Source organism: Sprattus sprattus (assembly GCF_963457725.1).
Source record: "Sprattus sprattus genome assembly, chromosome: 8".
NCBI classification, from domain to species: Eukaryota; Metazoa; Chordata; class Actinopteri; order Clupeiformes; family Clupeidae; genus Sprattus; species Sprattus sprattus.
Genome location: NC_137927.1, coordinates 21,644,917 through 21,660,789, shown reverse-complemented (window position 1 = coordinate 21,660,789; position 15,873 = coordinate 21,644,917). Strand labels below are relative to the sequence as shown.

Below are 15,873 nucleotides of genomic sequence, written 5' to 3'. Positions count from 1 at the left end.
CGTTCAAGTCGTTTGGGGAAATGAAGTCTTACTGAAATGATTTACCTTTGGTGACTTACCATATTGTTATGTTTTAAAATAAGATGGATTTTTATTTTATATTTCTGATACTGAAGGAACAAATGTGTTTTCTTTGAACATTAAATGGCTGCTTTTCCAACAACAATGCCTTGTTTTATGTTGATTTATGTGGTCACAACTCGGGTTACCAGAAACCAAGCGTTAAGAGACTCAAATGGCATGATCCACATTGTTTTCCGATTTCATTAAATATCTTTCATGTCTTCCATGCACTGCATCCATATTATGTAATAACTCTTGAGGTTCTGGGGGAAAGGATCCCAAATGGACTCCCTCTTTTCTTATATGAGACTTATTTTTTCCAGCCTTCAGGGGTGCCCCAACAGAACAACAAGGCATTCATTTAATTACCATAACTAAACATTTAAAGTCAAGTCAAATTTATAACGGTCTTCTAAAATCACTTAACTGACAACACTCATGAGTTTCATGCATGTTGTCTTTGCAGTTTGAGGTATTAATAGATGTATCTCTAATTTTAAGATAAGGTTAACCTTATCCAAGAACTCCTCATGGACACAAGGAGCACTGAGGAGTTGTACCATGGCTCCTGCCCAAGGAGGGGCATAAACAGTGGATGCTCCTAGTGCAAGCCAGGCATCCTCAGAATTAAATGACAATAACACATGTGAAATACACTTTCATGAAACATTTCACCTCATTATATTACAATGCCTCGCAAGCCTCCTCCATTTATGGAATAAGTATGCCCTCAATTGTACAACTTAGGGAAACTTTTAGTAAGAATAAAAAATAATGGGCAAGTAATGGCCAATAGTATGGGATAATATGGACATGTGACCCATCTGTATATAACCGTGTGTTCATCAATAATTTCTCTTTGGCTTCCGTTATTGATGAAGTTCCCACAATGAAGACGTGTCTAAGAGCAGTTTATTCCTCTGTATTTTCCCCTCTCTAGGTTATATCAGTAACTGGGAATGCACAAGTCTCCGTGCGACTCAACTCTAACAACACAAATGATGGCATATAATTGGTGTATTTTCTTATGTTGCTTTCAAATGAAGCTTTTATTATGTCAAAACATACATGTGTGTTGACTGAACACAGCGACAAATATAGTGCTTTTTCTTTTTGTCTGTTAATGATGAAAAAGTGGTTATAGAATGCTTTTATAAAGACTGGAAATATCAATATTTTATGACAATCCTATATTCTGTCAGTTGGTTTGGCTGGACTTGCTGTACTAGTCAAGAAGATGTAAGTCCATCCTTTACTGACATCTAGGAAGGTCAATGGTAAATATCACTATTTTTTCTTTTACATTTTAACGCCGATTCAAAAAGGTTTAAGGTGTACTTCAGGCTAAATCCCATGGAGTTTGATGCTCTTCATTCTCTGATAGCACCTCAAATGAGAAGAGTATAAACATAAACAACCATGAGGGAACCCATTTCCTCTGAGCTCCAGTGCTGGCCCTCTTTGCCTCAGGGCTGTGTGCTCTCATCTGCTCTACTCTCTTTACACTATTGACTGCACTTCTAAAAATTACTCTGTAAGACTTACGTTACGTTTGCAGATGACACCAGCCTGGTCTGTCTCATCTCAAATAATGATGAGTCCCTCCCTGTACCATGAATAAGTAACAGGACACGGCCGGTGTCATGGTACGGAACTAGCAACCTGGAGCTAAAAACACAGTGAACTGTAGAGATGATCATTGATTTCAGAAAGAGACCCACTGCCTCTGCCGGAAATGCACAGACCCACAGTCAGCAGAGCAGACTTTCAGATGTATGAAGAAGGCTCAGCAGTGCTTGTATTTCCTTCAACAACTCAAGACATTTGAGCTGCCTCATGCACTGCCGGTCCAGTTCTACACTGCCATCATAGAGTCCATCATCACATCGTCCATCTTCGGCTCTGCTCTGCATCTTTGCACATCTGGCGTAAGCTACAGCGAACAGTGCGTTGTGTAGAGAAAATAATTGGCGGTCGGCTTCCCTCTGTTGGAGATGTTTTCTCATCTACAATGGCGGGGAAAAAACATAGCAGACTACTCACACCCTGTTCATCCTCTCTTTGAGCATTTTCCATCTCAGCAGAGACCAAGAGTTTGAGCCCTAATGACTCGAAACCAACCGCCATCTCCATAGCTTCTCTCCTACAGGCCATAATCCTCAAGGACCCTTCTGCCATCCCTCTGCTTTAAAGTACTGCACCAGCCTACTGTACTGAACACCCACCCCTTCATTAGTTGTTCTATTCACATGCTACAGACTTAGTCCTTACCTGTGCCCTACGGCGGAGGGCAGAGATAAACAGACCACGTGGCAGAGATTCTATTTGTAAACAAAATTCCACTCAGGTCCAAATATAATTGCGAAGATGTGTAAGCAGAGATATGGAGAGAGCTGGAGTATTTTTTCCAAGGACAATGAGATGGAGCTACAACTTGACGAACTACTTACTTACCATCTGAAGAGGAACAAATGTTTGACTGATATACATTATGTTCATTAGTAGCTTATAAGGGATCCCTGGGAATCTTGGTGTTATTAGCACCTTACTCTACCAGGTGCTCTGCCAGTTGAGCCACAGAAACACTCTATTGAAGTATATATTGCTAGGACTGTAAAAGGATTTTAATTTTTCGCAGGTCCCTCAATATGGATAATGATGGACAGCTCCATTCGCCGTGGGATGAGAGAGCAAGGAGGTCACTGGGAACTGACCTCGGAGTGGGTGAGAGAGCAAGGAGGTCACTGGGAAGTGACCTAGGAGTGGGTGAGAGAGCAAGGAGGTCACTGGGAGGTGACCTAGGAGTGGGTGAGAGAGCAAGGATATTACTGGCAAGTGACCTAGGAGTGGGTGAGAGAGCAAGGATATTACTGGGAAGTGACCTAGGAGTGGGTGAGAGAGCAAGGAGGAGTGGGTGCCCAGGTCAAGTGGATGACTGGGGTGGACTGAAGTGGTGTGCCTCCTCCCTTTCTTTCAGTAGTAGCTGTGAAGAAGAGCAGTCTCAGATGTCCTGCTCATCCACTGCGGTGGGAACAACCACCAAATAAAGAGTGTCCATCTCATTGCAGAGATGAAGCAGGACCTGTGTGATCTCCAACTGCATTACCCATACCCATAGGGGGATCATGTTATCTGCAATCACCCAGCAACAGGTGATTTATTTTTCTTCTTGCACATAATTATTGGTAGCCAGCAGATAAAAGGAAAATCATCACCACATCACCATAGAAGAAGTCATCACCACCTTATTGTGTTTAAATTTGGCTTGAACGCACTTAATCAATTCAGACATTCCAATTGTGACGATTCTCAAATGTGCCATAACATATGCATCGGAAATAAACTAGCCTACCTGATACTTTTAAAAACAATGATGGGTGAACTTAAAGTCAGCAGGATCTAGCAAGTCATGCACATTTAAAGCAATGTTCAGACTCAAACTTGGTGTGCCTCATGTTCTGCATGTAAATGCAAATCCTGTCAGATTTATTTGTTCAGTATATTTTGCCATGCTTCTTGTCTTGTTCGCGCAGCGGTGGAGGTTTTCGATTTTGCCATGATTATGGTCTTGTATTCTTCATAATGCTTCATTATAATCTCCTGCTCGCCGGCGGAGAAAAAGGAAGCTCTTTCTCTTAACTTTCTTGTTTAGTAGCCATTGTACCGTTAGCAAATCATGGTTTTGGTGATCGACGCTTCCCCCTTTTGAAGTAGGACAGGCACGCGCAATTACCCTGATAACTGAAGTCTGGTTCAAATTAACGACATTGTTTGAGCGCGGATCAGCCTTGGAGGAACCAAGATAGCCTGTCTTTAATCATCGCGTTAATTTAAGCTGGCTCATAGGACATTTGATCGACTTAGTTGAACCACGTATGAGGAATAGGAATAGCAATAATATAACACATGGACAACAAAAACAAACACAGAGCACGTGGTAATTTAAAACAGGCTGAGAGTCCTTGGCAGCCCCTAGAGGCCAAAAAGTGTCCCAACTTGTGACAGTAGTCTAATTTCAGATGTTATTTTCTGTTGTAGTTTCCCCTTTTCCAATCTATATTTACATAACTAATTTGTGTTATTACATGCCTAGTATAAGGGGGACAGCATGTCAATTTACGTAGTGCTATTATTCCTTAATTTAGGAAAATTTTAGGAAAATAGCTGGCTATCCAGTTGACTAGACACAAAAGTATAACTTACTTTACAAACACACTAGACTAGCATCTAAACTTTCAAACCACCTCACAATACGACATGAAGCATTTATATCAACCTAACTACTAAATGAATTCAGTGATATCTCACGCTACAAAAAAAACCTCCCCTCACTCGAACATTTAGTATTGTGGTAAATGTAAAAATTGGCTAGCTGGTGTGTAGTAGCTAAGGAGTACCAGAGGTGAATTGTGCTCATCTAACCACATGTATCATATTGCTCTCTGCATTGAAGAGCCACAGAAAGAAAACATTGAGACAGATCACTGTTAATACCACATCGAGCAATTTAAGAAACGGAGTGTTATTTAAAGCAGCACTAAGGAGTTTTTGGCTTGGAACTCCCCCTAGCGTCAAAACACGTACCTCGTTTTTGACAAACTAGCGGGTCAACAACTTTACTAACACAGTCAAACATCAAGCAAGTGCAAGACAAGTCAAAGCAGGACAGCAAAAAAAAAAAAAATAGTAATCCAGCAGAATGATGGCTAGCTCTGAATTGAAATCGCTACCCGATCCTAGCTGCTCAGACACAAAGGACCGGGAGGCTCCAGAAATCCTACAGACCGCAGTAATTTCCCTATAAACCCCCGATGGCAATGGCGGAGAGGCCATTCTCCATATTAAAAGTGATTGTAGCGGAAGAATTTTTCAAGCTGTTATTTTAAAGGAGCCCAAAGCAACATTAGGGCATCAAAATGGAAATATTCTGGATAAGACAATCTTTTTGATATTGACATTTACTTCACCATATTAGCACATTTGCATCATTATTTGATACTTTGGGCATTAAAGGCACCCAGTGCAACTTTTGAGGCTTAAAAATAAACATTCAATTTCTAGTCTTTTTTACACGTAGTAAGTTTCAATAACTCCATACCATTACATACAGACATTCAATCAGCAAAGATGAGACGTCGTTGTGTGGTGAGAACTGATAGAAAATCGACAACAACAACAATCGCCGCCATTTTCTTTATTTTTTGTAACCTACAATAAATAAAGCAGGCTTCCAGTCATTGGAAAAATGGCTTCTGGCGATTGTTGTTGTTTACGATTTTCTATCAGTTCTCACCACACAACAACGTCTCATCTTTGCTCCTTATGTATATGTAATGGTATGGAGTTATTGAAATACTCACTACGTGTAAAAAAGACTAGAAATTGAATGTTTATTTTTCATTGAATGTTTACATAAAGTTGCACTGGGTGCCTTTAAAAAAAGCGCTAAAACTGGCCGCAAGAGCGTAGCCCTTTATATATTGATGCCACCAAAAAATCGGAGGATTTGAAAAAATGGCCTCTCCCCACCGGCGGCGCTGGCAGCGTGATTTTCTATCAGTTCTCACCACACAACGACGTCTCATCTTTGCTCCTTGAATGTCGATTTGTAATGGTATGGTGTAATTGAAACTTACTAAAAAATACTAGAAATGTAACGTTTATTATTCGAGTCTCAAGCCTCTAATGTTGCCTCGGGCGCCTTTAAGGTAGAATTGTTACATAGTGTTACTTTAAAATGCAGATATTGAAGAGCAAGCTCCTGAAATAAAGGACTAAAGTGAGATGTGTGTATGTATGAAGGGTAAACTGTTTGCACCAAGGGCATATTTCCATACATGTTACTGTTTATCTTGTGTTGATTGAATCATGCTCTGAGAGGGGAACAGATTGTTTTTAGCGTGTCCAAATGCAGCTGAACAATGATTGCTTGAGAAGTGTGGTGTCCGGCGTCTGACATATGATGTCCTAATCCTTCAACAAGATCATTCCCAAATTAATAGGTTTCAGTGCTTACCATGATCGCATTAACTGCGACTGCTTTCTAATACAGTCCTAATCCCCTTAATCTGCATCAGTCTGTCTGCCAGGGGGACTCAATCGCTGTCAGTGACAGTCAGTAGTCTCATTTCTTTTTTTTTTCTGAAATAATGCCTTTAAGCCACTATTCTATTCTACAGTACACTATTTTTTTTAGCCTGTAGGCCTATCTCATTTTTAAGACTAATGGAATTTATGGACTTAACCTGGAATTGCGAGAGTAGACTCCTTGTACTCACCTTGTTACTCCATTTGGCAATTTAATTACATTTTTTACTAAGGTGAGCTTCTTGTGTTGCAAGAATACTTGTGTTGCAAAGCTGTGTGCTCCCTCAATGTAAGGAACTTTGCATCATCCATCATGTGTTGATGGTTATGTTGAATTGATTCATAGATACATTATGACACATATTTAGGATAAAATCGTACTATCTACATTGGAGCCACTGTCGAGGAAACGCAGTTAAGATGCTTCCCAACCTATTCCAGGTCAGGCAAACTGAAAGTGCCAGAATGGGTAGACACAGTAAAGCTGGCCAAACACAAGGAGGTGGCACCTAGTGACGAATACTGGTTCTACACTAGAGCAGGTAAGAGAGATAACCTTTAATAGAGGGATAACTGCAGTTTGTAACCCAAATAATGGTCTGAGCCTGCAATCTTTTCTGTTGTAGGTATTATAGCTAAATTCATCTGACCTTAAGGATTAACGATTCACCAGCCAAATCACTAGATTCACTAAGGCATGAACCCTGATGAACCTTGTAAAGCTTGCCCCAAAACACTATACCTGTCATGGCCTGGGCCATGTGTGAGCTAATCGCCATACCACTCCCTGTAGCGTCCACAGCACGATGCTGTACTCTGCGAGGGGGTGTCGGAGTGGGTGCCATGATCAAAATCTGTGGAGGTCGGCACAGAAAAGGTGCGTGCCCGTTCCATTTCAGTGTGCTCAAAAAACATGGCATGCAAAGTCCTGCAAGCACTGGAGGGCCGCAAGATGGTGGAGGAGGACCCCAACGGGTAAGGGGCGGGCTAGAACCAGGCAAAGAACATCAGCACCAAGTCAGTCAGGTTAATCTGACAGTGACCAAGGCTCCAATGTATCTTCAGCAACTTGGATTAAGTGTAAATGAGATGGGCTGTTTTCAACTTTCTGATGTTTGTATGTGTTAAGCGGTATTTAAGATTAGCCCACTATAGTGGGATATTCTATGGTAGTGTATTGTGAGTTAGTCCGGGACAGACCTGAGATGAAATCAGAGAGCTTGAAATCTCTTCTCCCACCAAGGCCGCAGGCTGACTCCTCAGGGTCAAAGAGACTTGGACAGAATTGCTGGGCAGGTAAGTTATACATGAATGCTTTACACCCTTAAAGTGTAAGTTCAAACCCAGCTCTAAACTCCGCACACTGTACAATGTTGCAGTGCTAAGAAGCGGGTAAGGGGCTTTTACTGTGAGAGTTTACTTGACTGAGAGTCTATAGATATCATGACATGATGTACCAAAGGTTGACTCTACCTCAGCATCGGCCTTGCAAGCTTCAGGATCATTTTAAACAGTAGATGGCGTGTTGTGCACAAAAAGCACAATTTTTTTTTTTTACAAAATTGAACACCAACATTGATGTGTTTAATCACAGTTCAATAAGATAATTTAGTTTACAGTTTTTAAAAAAAAAACACATTTTAGGTTGCACTTACATAATGGTCAAATGAGTGGTAAACTGTTGATTTTTGATGGAGGGCTAGGCATATTGTTATGGCTTTTGTTATTCAATGTATGCAGTAGTTCAGTATTATGTCAGTCTACCTTCATAGAAAAAAGGGTATTTATGTGTTAAGATTGGATTCCTGTGCCTGTATGACCACAGGTTGCAGCTGCAAGCCAAAAAACTGTGATTTCTCCCAAAGGGGAAGGATCATGGAACATGGAACTCTCTACCTCCTCCTCAATTCAGATGTGCATGTGTGAAGGAACTGGTGCAGAATTATACATGTAGAGGAACTATTTCATCATGGAAAATATCACAGCCACTGATTGTTTCTTCTCACTGAGAAGAGTTCAGTTCAATGCCTACTCTACTCTTAACTTGTGCTGACAAACTAATGTGATGTCCTTGTCAGGAAGTGCTATGGTTTTAAGTATACAAAATGAAGCAATACTAATCTATTACCTGCAAAAACACCAGTAGTCAATAAAACAAAATCTCAAAACCTTGTCATGAAGATTGTGCTACCACTTAGACAATCTGATGACGTCACAGCATTTCTGATGGTTTGTTTGATGGAGATAATTTCCAAACACTGTTAATGACTTAAGAATATTATAATCAAGTGCGTTGTATTAATAATTAGGCTACTTTGTATGAATCAGGTACTTATGTTAGCAGGGACATGGCCTTTCTGTGTTCCTGTGTATACTGTATGTGTAACTTTGATTATTAGGTCCTGGCGCCACTAAGTCTGCATATGTATAAGATCTACATGCGTAAGTGAAGGAACCTCTTGTCTATGTTTAGGTGAGCTCAGTGGTGATAGATAGGGTCGAACTGTGCACTTTTTCGACCTTGTGTAGAACTTACATCCTTGGAAGACAGGAAGCTCAGTTAGAGATCTTAGTCAAGAGTGACTATGACTGAGATGTTAAAAATGTTTGGCGTCAGGAGCAGTATAGTATATAAACCCTGTGCAATGTAAGTGAAATTGCTTCACTTTTATCCTTGTGCTGTGTGAGTGACCCCGATTTTAGTTCATCAATGGGTGTAAACTGTTAATGTTGAATTCAAAAGCTCTGCGGAATGAAGGTCCTTGTAGGAGGAAGGAGCCTGTCACAGAAACCTCACTTTGACATGTCTAAGATATTACAAATGATCCACAAATATTCTGAACAACAATCAAAATGTAAAAAAAAATCGCACTTGCACAATGCATCAGCACATATATTCCATAGCCACATAAACGTCAATATCCTCTGCTGACTGAAACCCTATGCACTCCTGAACATGAAGAGTCAAAATCTGCAAAGAAAAACTCACTGCACATTTTGCATTGTGCTATTGGCATACTTTGGAATTCACTGGCATCTGGATGTAACAGAGTAAGGTCAAACTCATGTCGCAAAGGCCTAATATACATTATACAGCCCCTGCATCTTTGAATGCTCATTCTGTAGTAGTCCAAATAACTAAGAGTGACTAAGTGATGTCTAAATGCTTGAAGGTTAGGTGTCATCCCTCTTTATGGCTCATATCCTTGGACAAAGTGAGATGTCTTTTTCCAAGTTCTACCTGGACACATTCGAACTCTTCTGATGAGGTTGGGATTGTCTCTGAATTAATATTTAACAAGTGTGTGAGAAACTAAAAGACCTCCAGGTTTTTGTACACACTGTAAGTCTTTAGACTGTGTCTTTCGCTTTCCACCCAATTCCAGTGATATTAATCAGATCTGACATGAAGTGACAATGTAAACCAGCCTTGCAAGTGTAATGTTTACCACATTAATGGCAAATAAAAGATACTTCACAAACTTTATTTTATGAAGGTTATAAATGGATTTGAATTGTGACCTTTAGAAAAACAGTGGCCGGTCTACATGGCAGTGATTTTAATTTGCATTTCCTCTGCATGCTTTTGATGAGGAGATATCATGAATGTTTTGGGCTCTATTGGTAGTTGTATGTTAGGTCTGCAGCCTCATCTTAAATTAAATTGTATCATCACCTAATTTTCCAGTATTCCAGAAACGTTCGCGCAAGAACTTCTGGCCAGCATAAACAAGAGACTAAAAAGGCTTTTCAAGGCTGTTTAAAATGAAGCAGAAAAAGCAGGATTGTTGTTAGGCTAAAGTTTTGTTTGGAAACTGAAGCGATGAGATAGGAACAGCCTTTAAAAGGTCGGTTGTGAACTGCTACCTTGTTGCACTTGCACGCTCGGCGCCACAGCTCCTCCATTCCCGAAGGGCGTCTCATAACTTCCTCCAGTTCCTCCTGCTTTGTATAACTGGCTCTGCATTGATACTTCAATGGATAAAATAAGGTTATGTTTTACAGATAGATGGAGCTGTAAGACATTAACATTTTTTGAGGCTAGCATGTTATGTGTAGGCTATTCCACAAACCTTTCTCTGAAACTTCACTGTCCCGCTCAGTTTCGTTGTCTCTGTTTCTATTGACCCTTCTGTGCAGGGGAATAAGGATTCCAATTATGTTAACCTACGGTAAGGTAACAGGCTAGTTTGGCTGAAAGTCGTCCAGTTGTATCCACACATGAATGGCCTACAGGTGATCCAGTTTACCTGGCCTATGGGCTCTTTCACTGTGCTCTATTCAGCACAGTAGGCCTACCTCTTCTTATTGCTGATTCTAGCCTGTAATCCACAAATGAGTAGTGATTAACTGTCACGTATGAATAGTGATTAGGCCTAACTGTCACTCTAAATTTTACTTTCCAGCGATGTAGATATTATTTTTCTTTGAAATGAGCGGCAGAACACCCGAAAACGATGATCCGGTTGTCCACTGTTTGGCGAAAACTTTCGGACCCTGCACTCTGTGACTGCTGGGTGTTGGCCTTTTGCTATCTAGATCTGTCCAAGTGGTTTCCTCCACATTTTTTAATGGATGTTTTTATATTTAACTAGTTTTTGCATCTATGAATTCACGTTGATATGCTAAGGATTAGCACACCTGTTGTTCCTGCTAGCGACCTCCGAATTCACGTCTTGGGCTTGGTAAAGAAACGCTGTCAAGAGTAAACATTTACAACATTGACAAAAATACCAGCTTACCGGTACTTATAACCACTTTTCTTCCAAATTATTGGCGATTTTTTTTTTTTTTTTTTTTTACAAATGCGCACCGACGTATTTCAGGTATATTTTGTACAAAAAGGAATTTTGAATCGGAAAGGAGAACTTCCATTTGTAAACCAATCTGATGGTTGAGGATGCTAGGCCTATAGCAAAAAACATCAATGGTTTATCAAGGGGGGGTTTTGAGCTGGATTTCCCTTGTTCATTTTTAATGATAGTCAATACTATGACAAGTTATATTGCTATGGTTGTAATTGTAATCCTTAGTTCTCTGGTCACAGAGTGCTGCAGTCATTATTGACCCATTGAGACTTGGGTTAAAGTAGGCTAGCCTACTCGAATTGGGTTGTTTTCATTCCAGTAATTACAGTGCATGAATTGAACGTTTCAGAATTTGCGATTTATCAAATTGTCAGTGTTGATTACCTTTTTAACAATTGCTTAGTTCGCCAGAAACGTAACTAGGACTCTTCCAGATAGCCACTCCGTGCCTTACTACTTGCCAATTCTTGCGTCAGCAATGCAGAGGCCCCCTGTATTCCAGCCCTTGTTTTCCCATTTTCCAGATAGAATTCCTGCTCCTCTACGCTGCTGTTGCTCGTGGCAAGCAGGCTGTGTTGAACAGCAGAGAAGAGTCTCGCCTTTCAGACTAGCATACGATTTTTTCCACTGCCCCTGTTCTTGGAATGCAACTATTGGCTTTATTTTTTCATAAATCTTTTGGTTATACTTTAGTGGAACGAGCATAGTAGCCTTCTGGCAATGTTGTTGACCCAGTCGCTATGGATTGAATTTCGTCTTTCTCAAACCGCTGAACAATTTAAAAGGATCAAATCAGTCTTTCGCCTGAGTGCCTGATTACCTACACGGAGACCGGGCGAGCCAACCAACGTTACCTAACTTGATGTTTCGTTTGGTCTGTTCAGGAAAAAAACTGGTCCCGAATGTCTTCACGTATTGCAAAGGTTATACTCGAAAATTTAATTTGGCTTGTTATCTAGGGAAAGGCGTGTGTTAGGGACTTGGGCGATAAAACGGATTTTCTTCGAGGGATTTTCTGCGAAGATTATTTTTTTTAAAAGTGATGGCCGAGCGGGGAGCAGAATTGCTGCTCTCTCTCATCTGTCTCACCTTTCTACACCCGTTTACCATGGCTGTACATCTCGACAAAGGTAATGTTCATACGAAAATGAATTCATGTCCTACTGTTATAACGTTACTTGTTCTAATCCATTACTGAGAATGACAACGAATTGCAAACAGGCTTTGTTTTCTTGGCATTATGTTGGGATGTCGACAAAAGCAAGCTCTGGAATGCAGCTAACGTTAACCCCCAAACTGCTGCAGTCTCGCAAGATACAAGTGGACTGCTAGCGTGAGCTACTTAGCCACTTGTCTGCTTGTGAATAGCATTGGCTAGTGTAACGTTGGGTTGTTTTGTTGAGCTGGTTGGGGGTGTTTAAAATTCAAGCATGCTTTATTTGATCTAACTGGAAGAAGTTTTTCGTGTAGGTAGATGGCTAGTTGGCCAACCTAAGAAACAATCAGTCAAACAATTTACCAGTTAAACGACTCCGTGGATTACAGATAAGTTAGCTGGAAGTTGGCAATCGCTAGCTAGCTAGGTTATTACCTGAACATCGTTACACAGGGGTTTAAACAGCGCCTGTAGCGTTTTTAAAAACTTATGATTACTCCAAAAGACAAAGTTAAAGGTGGTCAAATAAGTAATAAAGCTATTGCGAGCTTGGATAGAACAAAACATTATATTGTAACGTTAAACCTGATTGTTAAAACTAAGTTAACTTTGCAAGCAATTGGTTCGGCAACCGCACGTTATTAACATATAAAGCTACTAATGTAATGCTTAATCTAGGGTATCAGAACAGTTTGTGGTGTACAGGGTTATGATTTAAAAAATATATCTTGTGATACGTGATTTACATTACATCTCAATAGTAGCTAACGCTACCCATGGATGGCTGTAGCTCGCTGACATTCATATATTATTTTAACGTTAGCTAATTTGGCAAGCTATCATTTTGAGGCATCAGGCTATTATCAATGGGAAAAATAGCACGAAGAGGAAGGAAAATACACAATGCATATATTTCCATTTAGAACACGACATTTTATGAGGATGTTACTTTGTGCAATAAATCAATATTAAAATGTTATTCTGGGTGAATATCTAAGACGTGAGTGGTGCGCCACAGGTAACTCATGCATGCATTTTATGTCAACAGAGGGGGGAAAAAAGCTTTCTGTTGTGCTGGTCTTTGGTTAGGCTTTGTTTTGCAAGGGGTATGAGGAAAAAAGGCCTCTATCACCGAGAGTCTGCTGCGTTGAAAAATCACAGGCTTTCCTGGAGACCACCACAAAAGGGGGAGGGGAAGGTATGGGGGCAGGGTAGAATGGGCAGGCTGTGTCTGGAAAGTAATAAAAGCAGGAGATTAAGGGGAACGGGGGAGTTCCTGCGGGAGTTTTGATTGATTCCAGAGAATTGGACTGCAAACCACTTGTGGGCAGAGTCTCAAATTACTAATTGTGGGTTCTCCAACTGAAAATATCAGTTTGTTCAACACACATACACAAACACACACTCACACACATAGGCATGGTAACAAGTTTATTTTGTGTTTGCTGCAGTTGCTTACGTAGTAAGCACAAAGTATGGGTATTTGGATTCAAGCACAGTTTTAATTTAGCATGTTTTGACTTGAGATTAAAAAACAAACAAACAAACATGCATAATATACCCGCAGTGGTCCATGAAAAGGAAAAGGTTGAACTAATGTTGATTTGAGAATCATTCCATGTATTCAGAAATAGGTCTGTGAGACAACTTTTAAGTTAACGAATTTAAAGTGCTAGAAGTAGGCAGTTTGTGAAAATCATAGTGTCCTGCCATGAGAAAAAGACTTGAAGTGTGAAATGTAACACAACTAGTTGAGCATTCGCAAACTTGTTGCAAGATTATCAGACAAGTTTGATTCCAAACATGTTGGCGACTCCAGTTGTTTAGTCTGAACTGAGTTGCATTCAGTTGGGATGCGACACAAACAGAAGAAAAACTGCAGCCCTCCTGTAGCTGTGCATTAAAATGCCTAGGGTCTTCAGTGATCTGCTTGTGTTATGTGGTGTTCAGATGGACTTGGAAATATTGGATTTCCAATTTTTTATCCAAAACCGATGCAGAGCCATCAGATGTCTGGTTTTCCGACCGGGAAACTGAAAGTTGCTGAGATATGATGTTTGAAAGTGCATGATGTACATATGGTACCTGTACATGGCTCTCCACTTTTAAAAGAGACCAGAGCTCTGACTTGGCCTACTTGTTTTTTTGTAAATTCAAAGGAAACTTTGTATTGTTGGGGCGAATCAATTTAGCTTCTTCTTTTATGTAGGCCTGTAAATCTAAGTGTTATTTAAAATCGATTCAGCTCAAATTAATGGAATGTGAATATTTCCATGTGTAGGCCTATGTGTTCTCCAAACACTTTAGTACAGGCAACAGTTTTGCTTGGGTAAATGAGCTTTTTTGGAAAAATAGTAGCCTAGTGTAAACAATAATACTCATCCCAGACATTTGAGCCGCTGTCCACTTAAATCTGTGTAATTGGCATGAACCCCCCCCCCCCCCCCCCCATCTATCCCATGCTATTTGGGTTTGCTGTAGGTTAAGTGTTATTGGCTGCAAAGGTTAATTACTACTGTTCAGTGCACATCTACATCTCATAACGCTAAACCTTTGCCTCTTGGTTGATGATGCAGAATTGAAAAATATTACACTTTGAGTTGTTTTTATTATTATTATTATTTTTATACATATTACCCGTAAATGGGTCAACATCTTTTGATAAGTCTGTTGCTAAAACCAACGGATGTCAAATGATTTTAAACATGAAAGTTTAACCCTGTAGAATAAACAAGACATGCGATGAAGCAAGTAGCTAATCATTTGAACCTTTGTAATAAACACATAGAATTTGTGGTGTTTTTGGCACCCAATAAATACTGAAACATCTGTTATATGCCAGTAAGTTACCAGTAAAAGTTATATGCCAGTAAGTTAAGTTACATTGACTTTGCCAGTGTCTTCTTGTGAAGACTGGTCTGTCTGTAGCAGACAATAAGTTCAGCAGGCAAGGTGCATATAATGTAGTATATATATAGACATTCATCATCCATTCCTCTGGGAAGGAAGTTAGTAGCCTTGGTTTGTTCAATGACTGTAACTAGCAGATCCCTAGTACTGCAGTTATATAGATGGAAGAGTGCTTCTTTCTTGCTCGGGAGTGTCCTGCACAAACGTCTCCCAAGTACCAGACACATTTTAAAGGTATAGCTGCCTTAGGCCTTCAGGTACTAGGCAGTGTCCGTTATCATTACAAGACCCACTATTTGCTAGATTGTTTCCTGCTTCATGTATCACTTTTTTCTTTATATAGATAAACTATATCCCTGGCCCTATGAAACCTGTTTTTTTTGTATTTTCCAAATACCAAATTTCATTTAATTCTTTGCCAGATTCCATGTTCCCTTTTTAATTTGTTCTTAATTCTGTTTTATCAGGTTTAATAATTTGATTGGACAGGCGTAACAATCGGAATTTTACTTAGGACAAATGTATTTAAAAGATGTGTGTTTTTACACACATATTGTATCTGTTTAGGTGTATGTTGTAAAAGGTTAAGAAGTGTAGGATAGCAATCCAAGTATAAACCTGACGACTCTTTCAGTTGGATTAAACAGAATGTAGAAAATGTTTTCAAAATGTGTTGCAAGACTAGCCCTAGAGTCAGCCAGACACTTGTGTTCTGATAACCTACATGTACCAGCCCAAGTATTATGGTTATTCTAAGAGGAATATTACAATTCTGCCCCAGTGGCCAGATTTAATCTCTTGTGCTAGTCTACCTGTGACCGTATTTCCGACAAGTAGAGAATGAGAATT

At 40.0% G+C, this 15,873-nt stretch overlaps 1 protein-coding gene and 1 pseudogene across 6 annotated transcripts in view; both read left to right on the top strand.

Moving 5' to 3' along the window:
• Nucleotides 1-1,838: 1,838 nt before the first annotated feature.
• On the top strand, nt 1,839-8,104 carry LOC308369195 (small ribosomal subunit protein eS19-like; annotated as a pseudogene). The gene is made up of 5 exons: nt 1,839-2,008; nt 6,592-6,692; nt 6,944-7,125; nt 7,392-7,446; nt 7,976-8,104. The product of its transcript is annotated as a small ribosomal subunit protein eS19-like (transcript).
• Nucleotides 8,105-11,549: 3,445 nt separating this feature from the next.
• Nucleotides 11,550-15,873, top strand: part of neo1a (neogenin 1a) — a 71,282-nt gene continuing 66,958 nt past the window's right edge. For all 5 annotated transcript variants that reach the window (XM_080843059.1, XM_080843058.1, XM_080843061.1 and 2 more), the window contains exon 1: nt 11,550-12,088. In XM_080843059.1, the coding sequence (XP_080699185.1) occupies nt 12,001-12,088 (88 nt within the window). In that variant the 5' untranslated portion in view covers nt 11,550-12,000. The remainder of the gene's footprint in view (nt 12,089-15,873) is intronic.